Raw genomic sequence first — 17,777 nt, 5'->3', positions numbered from 1 at the left:
TAAGTAAGAGTCAAGTATTTTAACTGGGCACTAGTTCTAGGTGGGATAAAGTGGTATAGTGGATGGATGAGTAGTTTGGTTCGTTTTAGAGGTTTGTAGAGAAAGTATATAGTGATCATGATTTTTAGCGATATCCAATATTTTTAAGGTGGTCCCAGTGCCACCACTCATATCTGGTGTCACAATAGCTTGCATTTAAAAAAAAAAAAAACCTTTTTTGACTGTAATATAATAGCAGTCAGTTTCCTTCACACGTGTGCGTTTCAGGGCCTGCCAGGGAACAGTGTCACACAAGTGCAACTCATAACTGGTGTAACAGTAGTGTACATTTAAAAAAAAAAGTACAGGGGGCTTGTTGTCACCTTTCGGGGACCCTTGGTGTTGTACGTGGCTGGGTGGAGGAAAAGACCTTCAATGACATCAGTGAGGACAAGGAATGGGACATGGCTAGCTTGGTATCCAACCTTGTGCAAATGGGGAGTTTGCGGTTGTGCAAATGTACTGTTTGCGGTGCGTTAAACGGGGAGTTTGGTCTGTCACTGTGAAGCGGGCGTAACCCTTACACTACCTGATCGATACAACATCATACCTGATGTTTTAAAGCACGTTATTCCTAACAATTTAGGAATGTTAGGTGATTTATGCCCTTTATGGATTAAAACCAGACTCTGCATCAACTATGTAATTTTCCATGGGAGTTTTGCAATGGATCCCCCTCCGGCATGCCACAGTCCAGGTGTTAGTCCCCTTGAAACAACGTTTCCATCACTATTGTGGCCAGAAAGAGTCCCTGTGGGTTTTAAAATTTGCCTGCCTATTGAAGTCTATGGCGGTTCGCCCATTTGCGAACATTTGCAGGAGTTCGCTGTTCGCGAACTGAAAATGTTATGTTCGCGACATCACTATTCACCACTAGTAGTCTCAAAGATCAGCAGTGTGATTATTTTCTGGAAGCTATGAGTAGATCTCAAATACTTTAATGCCATTTTTCTTTTTCTTCATACAGTAATAGTACATTTGGTGGTCAGGATATGGAATTCCTATGGACTGGGTCATGTACCACTAGGCAGGCAGTTTTTCTTCATGCTAGCCATGCAATGGACAATTAAATCATTGCATTGGCACTGTATGATTATGTGCAGTTTTGCAAGTGCCATGATCAACTTGTCTGCAGCATGACAAGTCCATATTACCAGACTCAGGAGGGCCATGTAGAGCTCTTATTTTTGCATATCCCTGCCTCCCCCAGATCCGCAGCGTACTGACTGACAGGACCGTCTTTCTCATGCTGCATTGAAAATGGGTCTCTCCACTTCAAATATGAACAGCATGTAAGCACACACAGTACATGCATGTATTCACATCACTCATTAAAAACGTACCCCACATGCATTTACACTCCCTGAGCCTTCTCACTAGTACGCCCCTGCCTTTACACACCCTTTAAAGGAAAAAAAAAATGTCTGTCAGAGCAAGTTAAATAGTCCGTAAGGAAAATTAGATTGGGCTATTGTACTTGCCCCACACCACTAGGTATTTTGGTTAGGATTGTAATGTTAGGAAATAGTCTGAGCTGAGGGTGTGCCTCTGCTCCAGTATAAACAGTCGTAAGTACATACTGCTGTCCAGTCCCTTACTTGTTTTGAAGATTTATTTATTTATTTCTTCTTTTCCAGGAAGCGTGTGCTGCTCTTCTTGATCAGTGTTTGCATTATGTAGAATCCAAGTTTTCAAGTAACGCTAAGGAAAAAGGTGCTGAAAATGCAAATGCTGGTTTTGTCCAAACCAATCCTCGGTTTTCAAACTCAAAGAAACCAAATCTTGGCCTTGTAATTGATGGAAAGACATTGGCCTTTGCACTAGACATAAAGCAAGCAGATAAATTTCTTTCACTTGCAAGACAATGTCGATCTGTACTTTGCTGTCGCTCCACTCCACTTCAAAAGAGCATGGTGGTGAAGCTGGTCCGAGACAAGCTCAAAGCTATGACCTTGGCAATAGGTAAATATTATTAAAGCTACTATAGTTGGAGAGGTTTGGTGTTCTCGGTTCTATGGTGACACTCTTTATTTGATTGTATGTCAGAGCACTCCTATCAGCAATAAAAAAAAAAAGTCCAGGCTGTGATTCCAGTTATTTATATGGTTAAATATTTTACATTTTCAGGACTGAAAACTACTTCTGTTCCAATCGTTTGTACAAAATGAAGTAAATGAGAACCTTCAATTTTTATTTTTTTTTATATAATTTTAAATATGTTCTCTACTGAAACAACCAATCAATATATTTCACCTAATCATTTAAATGATCGAAATATTCAGTATGTTTTTATTATAAACTCTTCTAGCAACCATGTTTTCTATCTAGGAAATTAATCTCACCCTTACCTCTTGTTTTATTATTCCCCGCTCCCCTCCAAATGTAAGTTTGTGTTACTTTTGAGCATGGCCCTCAATTATGATATGCGTCTTCACAGGTGATGGAACCAATGATGTAAGCATGATCCAAGTAGCTGATGTTGGTGTCGGAATCTCTGGTCAGGAAGGAATGCAGGTCAGATCTTTGTGTTCACTATTCAATCTGTCTTATCATGGATGATTTGTTTTTCACAGAGCTGGTTTACAATATCTTTTGACACAATACACCACAGTCTAGCTCAGAAAGATGAAAATGTTCTTGGAATTATTCAGAACAATGCATATGTTCTTATCAAAGCCAAAAACCTTAGAATAAAAGTGTCATAGGTTGGACGCATTAAGCTACTGGTTACAATTTAGTTTTTTTGGGTGTCTGACACATCTGCCTATTGCTCCTTTTCATGTGTTATTTATTTTTTACCATAAATAGGTATTTTCCTCTTAAATCATGCTTGTTAAATATAATTTAAAGCTGCCTTTTTCTGTAGAATTAAAAAAAAAAATATATGTGTATATTTTTTGTGTGTGCTGTGTTTGTGTTTTCGGTTATCATAGAAGACTTTTTCAATCTGATTGCCTACTGATTTGAAAAGCTCTCCAAAAGTATTCTGCCAATGGTTAAGGTTAGGTTCATTGATTCTCAGTACCACCCTGAAACATAGTGGGGAAGGAAGAAATACTAGAGAATAGAAGCTTGCCATCTCCCTGAAAAATAAGATGGTTTTAGCATATATTGATGGCTTGGTGTCCTAGCATTGGAAAAGAGTTGTAACAACATTGAGGAAGCTGGTTATCACAAAAAAGTGATACATGCAGTTTACACTGTAGGGAAGTGTTTCCCAACGCAGTCCCAATAGTCCAGGATTTAGACATTTCCCATTTGTTTTCATGAGAAAACCTTGACCCTTATGTGCCTAGACTACTGGGTTTGGGAGCTGCTCTAGAGACAGAAATATAAAACTTGACAGTGAAAAACCTGGGCATGAAGGCTGGTACCGTACAATCCATGTATCTGTGTGTAATAGGATTATCCTCCCTACACTATTACTGCTGTAGTTTATTGATATGTAAATATGCTCTGCTACAATAGCGATGAATTTAAATGCATTTACTGCATTTTATTTGAATTAATATTTTAGTTAAATATATTTAACAGTATTGCTTTTAGTGTTGGAGCAGTGTTAGAACAAGCTGTACTAACTACATGGATAATGCTGTACCCTTTAACAACACTGTAAACACGTTATTAAAATGTAGCAAGAGTAGTGCATCTTTCTAAATACATGAAAATGATGTGAAACACAAATCTTTAGAAGTCATAGAAATGGAAATTAAATTAACCTTCCCTTGCACTCCAACAGATTTCTGTTTGCACTCCATGTCTTCAACCAGAGCAGATTTTTTTAAACTAATAAGTCTCTTATACTTACCACACAAAGTTTCACGTCTAAATGTGCAGCATTTTACACCTTTAAAGGAAAGCAAAAAAAAAACTTTCTTTACAATCCCATTAATTATTTGTCTCCCATTTAAATCACTCAAAGCAATGTATTTTGCTGATGATGGTTAAGAGAGACTTTGCAGTACATAATATGACTGCAAAGAAAAGGATTTCAGTGGCATATAAAAAAAGAACGTTTTACAAGTCACCAAAAGAATGACTCATTTCATGGAAAAGAAATATATTGCAGAACAGTTCTAGGACATGAAATAATGAACATGTGTCTTTATGATAAAAAAAAAAAAGATGGAGTGAGTCATTAGGAGTAAAATGCAACTTGTAGTTACAATTAAGTCGATCTAAAGGCTGTATAGCCTGTATTATAAATAATGCACATGTGTATTTCTCACTTTTATAAAAAAATAAAAATAAATTTAGATCTTACTTATTAGAGTTCTTGGCAATGCATACAGCTGTAATACTAAACAATCATCTTCTGTTGTGTTTATAAACACGAGTTTGAAAACTATATTTTCAGTTCATAGTGTTTTTTAGCTAATTTTTATTTATTGTATTATTATTATTAAAGGAATGCTCAAAGCACTATCACCACTACATCACGCTAGTGGTTATGGTTCCAGGAGTACGCTGGCACCCTCCCAGAGTAATTAGTCAGTGTTTAAAAACAGTTTAAACAGTCCTAAACAGTGAGCAGCTATTGGCTACTTTATCCTATTGGTCATTATGATTAGTATTACCTGTATAATCCGATGTATCCCTGTGTTCTATTTATAGGCCGTAATGGCAAGTGACTTTGCAGTTCCAAGGTTCCGGTATTTGGAGAAACTACTGCTTGTCCATGGCCGATGGTGTTATTCAAGACTGGCCAACATGGTGTTGTATTTTTTTTATAAAAATGCAGTAAGTTGTTTAAATGTCTTTTGTACTCAAACCTATGTTAAACAGAAGCTGCTTTAAAGTTGTAGGAACCCTAAGCAAAATATTGTAGTGTGTCTGGCAACAACTCCACACATAGTGTGGGATATCTAAATATCTATGCTCATGTTTGTTTAAATAATAATAGATAAACCAATTTCATGATGTGATCTTATTGCTGCAATGCACGTCCCCCCTCCATCATTTGGTGTGAGGTATTATATTAACTGCTAAGTTCAGTATTATAATTTTACTTTCACTTGTATTAATCCCGGGAGTCTTGTACCCCTAAGGTGTTGATTTAGGGTTTTTTTGTTTTGGTTTTGTTTTTTTTCCTCCTTGATCACTAAAGCTAAATTGATATCTAAATATGTTTGACACGTTTGCATGTCACTGACTTATATGTAGCAATTCCAAGTGTGAAGCATTGAAGTTCAATCAGTGTTTTGAACTTCTATCATGAAGTTTACATTACAAGGATTCTAAAAAGATGCTACAATTTAAATAAGCTGTATGGAGGTTTTATTTTTTTCCCTCGTTAATATGATGCAAACATATTAATCTTAAATAAAACTCAATAAAGTTAAATTGTGTGCTTTCAGTATACAAAGTTGCCATTACGGTCACTTGCTCTTGTGTTCAATGTTAAATTTGTACTATGTACATTTTCTTTATTGAACTACAGTCTAGATCAGGGGTTCCCAACCTGTGGTACGCGTACCCCAGGGCTAAAATTCAGCTGTCAGTCACCTCTCTCTCCTCACACTGTCACCCCCCTCCCCACACTGTCGCCTGCTTTCTACCACTCCGCCCTCTGCCCTCCTCACACTGTTACCCCCACACTGTCACCCTCCCCACACACTGCCCCCCCACTTCCACCTGTCCTCCTCCCACCCTGTCACACACACACCCACATTGTCACCAACTCCCTTACACTGTCATAAATCTGCCCAAACTGTCACCAACCTCCCCACACAATGTCACTTGTCCTCCCCAAACACTGCCCCCACACACTGTCACCTGTTCTCCTTCCACACTGTCCTCCTTCCCACATACTGTCCCCCCACAATCCCCTTTCCACACAGTCACCACACTCCGCCACGCCACTGTCACAGTCCCACACCCACTGTCAGAGGAAGAGCAGGAAGAAAAAAGGGGAAACTGAGCAGATAAAAATTTATACATTTAAAAAAATAGCTACTATATTAATTACAAACATTTTGCTAATATGGGGGTACAATTTATGGAAATGGTCTGCCAAGGGGTACTCAAGTAAAAAAAGGTTGGGAACCACTGGTCTAGATTAATTTGTGTTTCAGCTAGCATTATCAGTGTAGTGTGGAATGTACTAAATTTTGAGTAAATGATCAATCTGCTTTGCAATTTCCACTTCAGCCGTTTTAATATAGATTTAATAAATAAATGTTGTGTTTATTGAACGCTGCTGCTTTCTAAAATGACTACTTTACAGAATATTCATGATGTAGGCATTTCATAACGGCAAATTCCCCAAACTGCTTGAGAAATAAAATTTTAAAAACTACCTATATGTTTATATTGTAAGAGCACAATTAATGATGCTGTATGCATCAAAGTTTTAGATGCTTAAAGCGGCACTGTCATGCCGAATCCCGTTTTTTTTTTTTTTTTAACCCGCCTCCACTACATCCAATCGCCCCCCTAGTCACCCCCAAATGCCCCTAAGCCCCCCACATTACCTATTTTTTTATTCTTTATCTTCTGCCCCGATCTATATTCAGAGCGCCGCCATCTTTGTGTGGGTAGGTGAAGTCCCTGTGGGACACGTCATCTACCCACACTACACAGACTGTGAGATTCCCGCACATGCCCAGTGAAACACCTAGACATGCGAACGGGAATTTCACCCATTCATTCATTCATCAGACAGACGAATGAATGAATAGAAAAAATCAGATGAACAAACTAACACTGAGTATCAGTGTTCGTTTGTTCGTTCAGTTTATTACAAGGAGGGAGCTACCGGCGTGCAGCTCCCTCCTTGTAATATGTAACTATAGAAGCGGCAGGGAGCAGAGCTCCCCACCACTTCATAAGCCCCCCAGGTCCCCCCCTCACTCTATGGGGGTCAATATGACCCCCATAATAGCACAAGGGAGATTAAAATCTCCCCAATGCCCCTACTCGCTATACCGTGAGTAGGGGCATGTCCACAGTAAAAAAGTGTGCGGTGGGTGGGGGCCCTAATAAAACAATAAGGGGGGGGACCTACTGTCCTCCCCGCCGGCCCCCACCCCTGCGCAGTGGGTGGGGGGGCCCCTAATAAAACAATAAGGGGGGGGACCTACTGTCCTCCCCCCCTGGCCCCCACCCCTGCGCGGTGGGTGGGGGCCCTAAATGACCCCCCCCCATCAAGGTGACTAGGGGTCCCAAGCCCCTAGTCACCCCCCCCACCCAAAACATTCTATCCCCTACCTACACCCCTCACCCTAAAAATAGTGAGGGGGGAATAAAATAACGAACCTGTAAAAAAAAAAAATTAAACTTACCATTTGACGTCTTCTTTTTTCTAAATTCTTCTTTCTTCAGCCCCCCAAAAGGCCAAATAAAAATCCATCATACCCGTCGCACTTTTAAAAAAAACAAAAAAAAACGAGCGCAAACAAAAATTAATCCATGTTCACCCATGGAGGGCACGCCGCGTACTGAGCTCCGCAGGGCGGGTCAAGGCTTATAAAGCCTTGCCCCGCCCTGCAATTAGGCTTAGAACACACTGATTGGTTGGTTTAAGCCAATCAGAGTGCTCTGTGTCATTTTACACAGCGTGGGAAAATTCAAAAGAACTTTCCCACGCTGTGTAAAATGACAGATCACTGTGATTGGATGGTTTTCAAGCCATCCAATCACAGTGCTCTGTGTCATTTTACACAGCATGGGAAAGTTCTTTTGAATTTTCCCACGCTGTGTAAAATGACACAGAGCACTCTGATTGGCTTAAACCAACCAATCATTGTGTTCTAAGCCTAATTGCAGGGCGGGGCAAGGCTTTATAAGCCTTGACCCGCCCTGCGGAGCTCAGTACGCGGCGTGCGCTCCATGGGTGAAGATGGATTAATTTTTGTTTGCGCTCGTTTTTTTTTTTTTGCAACGGGTATGATGGATTTTTATTTGGCCTTTTGGGGGGCTGAAGAAAGAAGAATTTAGAAAAAAGAAGACGTCAAATGGTAAGTTTAAATTTTTTTTTTTACAGGTTAGTTATTTTATTCCCCCCTCACTATTTTTAGGGTGAGGGGGGTAGGTAGGGGATAGAATGTTTTGGGTGGGGGGGGTGACTAGGGGCTTGGGACCCCTAGTCACCTTGATGGGGGGGGTTCATTTAGGGCCCCCACCCACCGCGCAGGGGTGGGGGCCGGGGGGGAGGACAGTAGGTCCCCCCCCCATATTGTTTTATTAGGGCCCCCACCCACCCACCGCTCAGGGGTGGGGGCCGGGGGGAGGACAATAGGTCCCCCCCCCTTATTGTTTTATTAGGGCCCCCACCCACCCACCGCTCAAGGGTGGGGGCCGGGGGGAGGACAATAGGTCCCCCCCCTTATTGTTTTATTAGGGCCCCCACCCACCGCGCAGGGGTGGGGGCCAGGGGGGAGGACAATAGGTCCCCCCCCTTATTGTTTTATTAGGGCCCCACCCACCGCGCAGGGGGGGGGGAGGACAATAGGTTCCCCCCCCTTATTGTTTTATTAGGGCCCCCACCCACCGCTCAGGGGTGGGGGCCGGTGGGGGAGGACAGTAGGTCCCCCCCCCATATTGTTTTATTAGGGCCCCCACCCACCCACCGCTCAGGGGTGGGGGCCAGGGGGGAGGACAATAGGTCCCCCCCCCTTATTGTTTTATTAGGGCCCCCACCCACCGCTCAGGGGTGGGGGCCGGTGGGGGAGGACAGTAGGTCCCCCCCCCCTTATTGTTTTATTAGGGCCCACACCCACCGCGCAGGGGTGGGGGCCAGGGGGGGGAGGACAGTAGGTCCCCCCCCTTATTGTTTTATTAGGGCCCCCACCCACCGCGCAGGGGGGGGGAAGACAGTAGGTCCCCCCACTTATTGTTTTATTAGGGCCCCCACCCACCGCGCAGGGGTGGGGGCCAGGGGGGAGGACAGTAGGTCCCCCCCCATCTTTAACCCCCCCGGGGGGGGTGTTTATTAGGTTTTTTTTTTTTTTTTTTTACAGTGAGCAGCCACAGGCTGCTCACTGCTTACTAGACATGCCGCGAGTAGGGGCATATTATTTACTAATACTAAGTAATCTTTACTTAGTATTAGTAAAGTTGGCTAGTAACAAATCAAAGAACACGGTGTAGTTAATATCAAAAAATAAATAAGAATGGGCAGCAACATACATATACAAGCGACTAGATATGAGTGTAAGCTCACGATATGGAATGCATGTGCGCACCTAAATAAACTGAAAAGATGAACAAAAATATTTATACCAATATAAATGTATTTATTATTAAATGATAAATAAAAAGATAGCTAGATAGATCTATAATTAATGAGATTGATATAATATATGATATATAGTATAGTATAGCTATCTAGAAATATAAAAAACACACAATGATATAAAAATGAACAGATATAAATGAAACAGCTCAATAAAAGTACCTAACCTCGGTGGGGGCCCCCACCGAGGTATAAACCAGAGGAATGCTCGGGAGCAGGACGAAATCCGACGTGTAGGGAGTGTAGTGCTGAACCGCGGTCGGAGTCTTCTAAAAAGACCGCGGTGAGTAGAGAAGGCACTCCAACAGGGGACGCGTTGCACCACGGTCGGTGCCTTCAAAAAAGACCGCGGTGTACGAGGACCGGCCGGCAGCAAAACACGCTTCAAGTAGATACTCACGGGGATTCCTGTACCCGACCTCTTCCTGCAACAGCTGATCAGGGTGTCGAGTTAACAGCTGTGGCTCATCGACGCGTTTCGTCCCGCCCACGGGACTTTCTCAAGATGCAGAAACAGCCACAGTTCGAACTTTAAATACACCCACCAATTAGCCATTAAATACAGAATAAGTGAACAAAAATTGAATAGAGATGAATAAAAATAGCAACTAAAATAATAAATAAATCTACCCATAGAGTACACAGAGGAAAAGGGTAAACCCCTCAAACATCCATATATATACATAAATATTAAAACATAAAAGACCAAAATGTACCAATAAACACCTATAATACAGAACCCCTGTAACTTAAAGGGACAGATGCTGATCGTGTATATAAATGACAATAAGCTTCAAGAGCGGTCTAGAATCATCAGTACTTATACTATGTAATATATCTCATGATATTTACACAGAAAAATTATATATCTGTACCAAACCAGAGAACCGACATAGAAATAAGCAAATAAAAACAAACAAACGAACCAGATGGTAAAGACCTTAATATAAATCTGACTCTTCACAGAAGACATAGATAGAAGGTATAAGCCCCTAAAAGTTATTTCTACCTTTTTCCCCACAACGGGGCCAGAGATTACAGCAATAAATGACTGTAATACGGAACCCATATTAATTATATATAGGGGCAAACATTCGTTATGTATAGGGGTTTAAAGCGCGATCTATAATCGCAGGTGCTTATGGTAAATACCCCATAATATTTGCGCAAAACCATCTGATCAGGACCCAAAAAAACCACAAAACCAGCATAAAGGTATAAGAATGTGAATAAACAGAAAAGGACCAATAATAGAGCCCTTAGAACAAATCTAACTCCTCATTCAGGCCGTTGGGTGTCATGGTATTCAACCTAAAAATCCACATGGATTCGCATTTGATAAGTTCCCTCTTCCTTTTGGCCAAATCTTGGAATGGGGGAATATGCGTTAGGCCCAATAACCTGATGCCAGAAGGATTATTATCGTGAAAGGTAGAAAAGTGTCGAGCTACTGAAGATTTGCAGTTGTTACGAATTATAGCTGTTCTGTGTTCACGGAACCTGCATTTCAAAGGTCTAATTGTTTGGCCCACATACTGCCGATCACAGGGGTTTGGCCCCCCCCCTTATTGTTTTATTAGGGCCCACACCCACCGCGCAGGGGTGGGGGCCAGGGGGGGGAGGACAGTAGGTCCCCCCCCTTATTGTTTTATTAGGGCCCCCACCCACCGCGCAGGGGGGGGGAAGACAGTAGGTCCCCCCACTTATTGTTTTATTAGGGCCCCCACCCACCGCGCAGGGGTGGAGGCCAGGGGGGAGGACAGTAGGTCCCCCCCCATCTTTAACCCCCCCGGGGGGGGGGTGTTTATTAGGTTTTTTTTTATTTTTACAGTGAGCAGCCACAGGCTGCTCACTGCTTACTAGACATGCCGCGAGTAGGGGCATATTATTTACTAATACTAAGTAATCTTTACTTAGTATTAGTAAAGTTGGCTGAAAGACCAATTCAGGTCTTTCAGCCTTTTAGTAGATAGCTCCCTGATACCGTGGGAATTGGGGAGTTATCTACTAAGCGGCTGCAAGATGCAGCCACAGCAATGAATAGGATCGGAGTTTCATTCATTAGAATGAAATTCCGATACAAACAAAGTACAATGGAGAAACAGTGCTCATTCTGTTAGGATGCAATTCGGCAGTTTTGCTGAATGTGACAGGCCGAATGTGACAGGAAAGTGACAGGACGTTCGGCAATACTGACAGGAAGCATTGTGGGAACAGGGAGGAAAGCTAGGGATCATGGGAAAATTGCTCTGACCAGCGGAAATGAAGCACACTTTGCTCCTCCGCTGGTCTGAGCTGGTCAAGCGGAGAAATCCTCCATAAGACAAAGAGTCTCTACTTTGTCTTATGATTTTTAAAGAAAACTAAAGAAGACAGGAAGAAAAGAATAACAGACCCCGAGAGAGGGGGAGAAGAGGAAGAGATTGAGGAAAGGCAAGTTCGGCATGACAGTGCCGCTTTAAGAAAATTGATACTGTAACAATTCGGTTAACTCTGGAAAAGGTTGGAACCGGCTTAATTTAAAATAGGCATGTAACCTGGACTTTATTTCTCAGGACTTACTTCATTAAGGTGGCCAGTGTAAGTTGGGGTTCTCTGGACGGTTGACCGGTGATAAACCGTATGTTTCTCATCTATATTTCAACTGCATTCTTCCTACTAAAAAGGCCTTTAAGGGATGAAGAAAAAAGTAATTTAATGAGTGTCACCGAAGCACACTATTCCAAGTATGCTTGTGTCTTGGTTTTGGGGGTGAAAGAAATTTGCTATTTGTCTGTATTAAACCAGAAATAATGATACATAAAAACCCTGCTTAACACCACCCTCACTAAACTCTAATATCATAAAGCTGCCATTACCAAGACAGTTTATAAATGTTGTACCTTGGTCCCCCAACAAATTAAATTAACAACAATTGGAGGTGAGAGAGGCAGGGAGATCATTGTTACAAAGTGTGTCCAGAGTGTCCATGTGTGCTTTAAAAAAAAAAGTCTAGTTAAAAATAATAATAATAAAATCTATTTTAGCACTGATTACAGTGTTAATTATGTGATGAGTCTGAATAGGGTTATTAGTGCTTTGGTACTCTTAATATTTTTAGGGGAGGAGGGTCAAATCGTTGTCTATCTTGACCCCTTTGATCAGTTTCAGGTTCTCTATTTTTTTAACCCTTTCCCTGCTGTCTGATCACTGTAATTTCTGTGCTGTAAGCTACTGTATCAGATCAGTGTGATCAGATTGTTCTCTGACCAATTATATATAAAAAAAAACACTTTTCAGTGCTGATAAGAGCTTTTTACACTGCAGTTATTCATTTATTTAACATTTTGTGCTGCGTAAGGGGTGTGAGGGAGCTGGTATTGGGTAGGACAATAAATAAAAATTACCCCGAATATAGGTTAGAGGGATTCCCTGCTCTCGTGCGTTCGTCTATACTCCCGGAACATAGACATGCACACCAGAGCGGGTAATCGCCACGACGGCTCGCACTTGCTCCTGGTCGTAAGTGCGAGCCGTCGTAAGACAGGTAGGTCGCTAAATGATGACCAGCTGTAGTTAGAATGCGCGTGAACAGGTTATTGATCCAAGTAGTAATCTCATTGCCATTATAGAGTCATGGGAGATTTATTTTTTTTCTTCCTTTTTGAAACCCTATTGGCCATGATTTCACATTTTAAATATTTGTTTATACCTCTGTAGTCACTTCCTTATCCAAGTTTTGCCTGTCGTCATTTTTTTCTTATATGCCTTCTCCCATTCCCAGTGAAATCGTTCTGAAAATGGGAATTGCAGTGTTAAGGTAGCAGGGCTAAGCAGGAGAAGCAAATAGAACCTTGTGTAAATACTATTAAAGCAGCATTTCTGGACGAACCGTGGAGTGGTGCATAAAATAGTCCATTGATTGCAGCATGTTCTGCTAATTTGTAAATGTGACACTTGGTGAAAGGCACCCCACTAACCTGCCTCTGGGGCCCTGTTCAGATGAAACTACAATCTAGGATATAAATATGCTTTTGTTTTTAGTCTAGTGTCTTCAGTACTGAAGAAAATATAATAAAACGTACCGTATCTTGAAATTGAAGGACTAGCAAACCAAAAATTTATTTTACCTTATTTTTATTTCTTTTCTATTTTATATTGCCATTTGGGTGGTGGTTTGTTGTGTTTTTTTTTTTTTTTTTTTATGTACATTTTTTTTTCTTTTTACATACAGATGTTCGTGGCACTTCTCTTTTGGTATCAATTCTACTGTGGGTTTTCTGGATCATCAATGATTGACCAGTGGTATCTGATCTTCTTTAATTTATTGTTCTCATCCATTCCACAACTTGTCACTGGAATTCTAGACAAAGACCTTCCTGCAGAGATGCTGCTTGCCGTTCCTGAACTCTATAGAAGTGGTCAAATGATGGAGGTAAATTATAATTTTCTGTAGGTAAAGTAGTGATTGCATACTTAAGCACAGCAGACAGTACTGGATCAAATTACTGTAGTCAACTAAATATTATAATGCGGGGCATATGATAGAAACATTTAAATACATAAAGGGAATCAACACAGTAAAGGAGGAGACTATATTTAAAAGAAGAAAAACTACCACAACAAGAGGACATAGTCTTAAATTAGAGGGGCATAGGTTTAAAAATAATATCAGGAAGTATTACTTTACTGAGAGGGTAGTGGATGCATGGAATAGCCTTCCAGCTGAAGTGGTAGAGGTTAACACAGTAAAGGAGTTTAAGCATGCGTGAGGTAGGCATAAGGCTATCCTAACTATAGGATAAGGCCAGGGACTAACTATAGGATAAGGCCAGGGACTAATGAAAGTATTTAGAAAATTGGGCAGACTAGATGGGCCGAATGGTTCTTATCTGCCATCACATTCCATGTTTCTCTAATATTAGCCTCCCTACACAATTCTGAAAAGGAACTATTTTTTTAATGCCCTTATTGTAGTGTGTTTAAGTTAGAATTTCTTATCTAGAATTTACAACAACTCCTGTGTACTTGATTATAGTTCAATTAACAGAATCGGAGATAAGACCTTCTAGAGTAAACACATTGTGCAAGATCTTCTTGAAAATGAATGGGAGAGCTGGCCAAGACTGCATGAACAAAGTGATTTAACTACTAAACAGAAGAGAAATGAGCAGTGAGACTGTAGGGTCTGTTCACCAAAACTGCTTCATTAAATGGCTGCTCCAGCCTCCATGACAACTTCTGCTTTTAGAAGTGTCCATGGAATAAGCAGACTGTATATGCTACATTTCTGCTTGAAACACTGCGCATACAGAGATTTCTGCAGTTTTTTAACGGGGACTAGTTTTATTTAAAGTGCACACCTTGTCCATCACACACTCCCTCTTGTCCCTCATTGGCTCAGAGTGCAAGCATGGGAATAAATGACAAGCAAGGAATATCAATAAACGGGTTGGAGTAACAAGTGTCTACAAATTCTAAAACACCAATCTGTGACAAATATGGGGGGGGGGGGGTTGTTGTTTGTTTAATTTTTTTTCCAATGTTAAAAAAAAAGTTATATATTTACATAGAGTATAAAAAACATATCCTAAATATGTGTATTAAACAGTGTATAATTGTGTGTGCGCACCGAAGTATGAAGAAAACTAACACTGAGGACTAGCAGATTTCCATTTGTGGTATGTTTTAGTTAAAAGTACAAAACAGCCCCTTGTCATGAAGATGTCAAGGCGTTCCTGTAGGTTTTGGACAATAATATGTTTTTTTGAGGGAGACTAGAAGACGACACTCAGCCAGCAATCCCAGATAGACCCCATTTTACTGGAGGTTGTATCCATTGTTTGGTGAGTTCAGGCTAGAAATAGAAGGAAACTCAGCTAGAGATAGGTAAACTCAACAACCGATTATACACATATGTCTGGTGTACTTTAAATCCTGGGAAAGACATTCTCTGGTTCCACCACTACTTAAAGTATACAGAACAGAAGCCGGACTGCACATGAAGAAAAAACATCTCTATGCATTTGGATATTATTGCAAAAGATTGTATCTCTATTGGAATCACATGTACACAGAACGGCTGGAATAGTCAAGGTGCAAGAGGAAATGGATCAATAAACTCTTGACACATTTCATGCCTAGCCAGCACTTCATCAAGGTAGGAAACACATTAAAATGTAATGGTCCAGTGCTCCCACCTCGCTTGTTCCAGTCATGCTGTATGCATGTCTTTTCAATAAAAGTATGATTTATTTATTAATTATTTTTTTTGCATTAATATTCAAATGGATTGAGACGTTTCTTCATGTGAAGTCTGGCTCCTGTTCAATAGACTGTAAGGTAGAGCAAGACTTACTCATTGTTTCAACTTTAAGCCTAAAACACTGAATATGAGCAATATGTGTGCTTTGTAAGCTCCCTGCAACCCTATGTGCCACCATTATACTAGGTGGGGGTCGAGAGGCATTGTCTATTTGCAACTGCCATCCAGAATTAATTATTTTTCATCTTTGTAACTCACTTTGGACATGAATGGATCTGTTTCAGCTATGATGCTTTTTTTTTTTTTTTTTGTGCAGGTAGGTACATGTCATTGGCAAACGCCACAACAGCGTACATAAAGATATACAGGTTATACAGTGGCATGAGTAGTTGCCCTTTTTTTGTTATATATAAACACATTGAACTTAACCGATGAATCTCCAGAGTATGATTTAGTGTGTATGTGTGACATGCTAGTCCGGTAAGTCTAGGTTGAGTGGCTATATGGTAGTTGACTATCTTTTAAGAAGGTCTAGACAAATGAAATAGAAGTAAATAAGATTATAAACATTCAAACAGTATAGGTTAGAGCAAGCTGAGTAGGCCTTGTGCTGATAGCCTCATGTGGTCTGAAAGAGAGTGCGTGCATGTTGCAGTGAAGTTTGTATAAGGAGTGTGAGAGGCTTCTCTACGTGTAGAGCAAATGTAGCATCAGGCTAAATAAACACGTAGAGTATCGTTAGGCCAGAGTGTGTAAATACTAGTTTAAACATTTAGCTGCTTCATCAGACAGGCTCAAGAGAGTCCCACAACAGCTAGCTGCTGCAGAAATCAGTGTGGCTCACAGTGCCCAGTGTGGAGTAGCATAACGGTGCTTGTCCCATGCTTATGCTTACGATTCCCATGCTTATGCTCTGCACTGTTCTCCCTAGTCAATTGACAGGGGTATCAGAGCGGTGGGAGCGAGGGAAGATATCCCTAAAGCCTGCATCTTCGAGCCTCGGTCTCTGAGGCTCCTAAAGTCCCTGACCTTCTCACATCTGGGGGAACAGGAGGCAGTGTTGGTATTGCATCGCCAGCGGCGTGTTGCCCTCTGTCTGTGTGGTTGATGTGTGGTTAGACCCCTTGTGGCTTTCGGCCCAGGTGGGTTTACATAGTTGGTGGCGTGAGTAGCTTAACCCCTTAAGGACACGTGACATGTCATAATTCCATTTTATTCCAGAAGTTTGGTCCTTAAGGGGTTAAGAGGCTGTACCCAAATGAGGCTCACTTCCTCCCCGGTGCTCATCCCTTCCATCTCTCTCCTGGTGTTGTCTCAAGGCATTCGCCATGCGGGTCTCAAGTGCTGTCCAGAACCGTGAGAAGGCTTCATCCAGCCGCAGCATGAATCAGTCTACTGGGTTAGGAATAGTTTGTAGTAGCTGTTCTGTAGCGCCTGTTCGCGTGCCCGGTGCGTCCGCCATCTTAGGAGTGCTTTTACTGCTGCAATGAGCGGGAACCAGTGTAGGCAAGTAACTCAGGAGTGTCTGATGTTGTGGGCGCCAGGATAACCCTCACCAGAGGACCCAGATCCAGGTTGGTCGGAGACTGCGAGGTCGGCCGCCCAGGTAGGCCGCAGTCGCGCTGCCTAAACTTCCACCACCAGAATACCGGTGCGTTTGTTGGCAATGTGGCTCCCACATGTAGTAGGGTAGTACAGACTTAGGAAATGCATATGAAGGGTCTACAAAGTAAGTTGAAAGCACGATGCGGCACAGAGCTCTGACTGTGCGCGACCGCTCAGCTCTGCAGTCCGGCCCCGCCCCCCCAGCTATGATGCCTTTTTAACCTGTAGGTATAATATGATTTAGGTCAACAATTCCCATAAAACCTTGCCTTCCTTATAACACAGCATGCATTATGTTGCATACAGATTATTGAATTAAAAAGACACTTTCACCATTTCATCTTTGTGAATTGGTTATATTGCCTGGGGTCCCCTGGAATTGTCTTAACAGTCAGTGTTAAACCACATCCAGTCTAACAATAAATATTGGTCCCTGGCCCCCTAGTGGCTAAGGAAGAGATTACACACTTCCTTGTAGCCCTACCCATTCATATCGCAATAGGCACACTGATAGGCTAAAACAATCAGCTGATGTTCTCAACCAATCACAGCTGCCTTTTGCTAGTCTGGCTAATAACTCCTCATTGGCCGACGCAGCACAGAGGTGATGGGCTACTGGTGACTCTCATTTAGCATTAAAACATTAGAAATGGT

The 17,777-nt window shown here is 41.7% G+C and overlaps 1 protein-coding gene across 1 annotated transcript in view; it reads left to right on the top strand.

Moving 5' to 3' along the window:
- Nucleotides 1–17,777, top strand: part of ATP10A (ATPase phospholipid transporting 10A (putative)) — a 184,986-nt gene that overhangs the window by 157,444 nt on the left and 9,765 nt on the right. The window contains exons 14-17 of the mRNA XM_063459159.1: nucleotides 1,677–2,001; nucleotides 2,477–2,553; nucleotides 4,654–4,779; nucleotides 13,488–13,688. Coding sequence (XP_063315229.1) covers nucleotides 1,677–2,001; nucleotides 2,477–2,553; nucleotides 4,654–4,779; nucleotides 13,488–13,688 — 729 coding nt within the window. The remainder of the gene's footprint in view (nucleotides 1–1,676; nucleotides 2,002–2,476; nucleotides 2,554–4,653; nucleotides 4,780–13,487; nucleotides 13,689–17,777) is intronic.

Source organism: Pelobates fuscus, chromosome 1 (genome assembly GCF_036172605.1).
Source record: "Pelobates fuscus isolate aPelFus1 chromosome 1, aPelFus1.pri, whole genome shotgun sequence".
NCBI lineage: Eukaryota > Metazoa > Chordata > Amphibia > Anura > Pelobatidae > Pelobates > Pelobates fuscus.
Note: the sequence above shows the minus strand (reverse complement) of the source record. Positions and strands in the feature narration are given on the sequence as shown.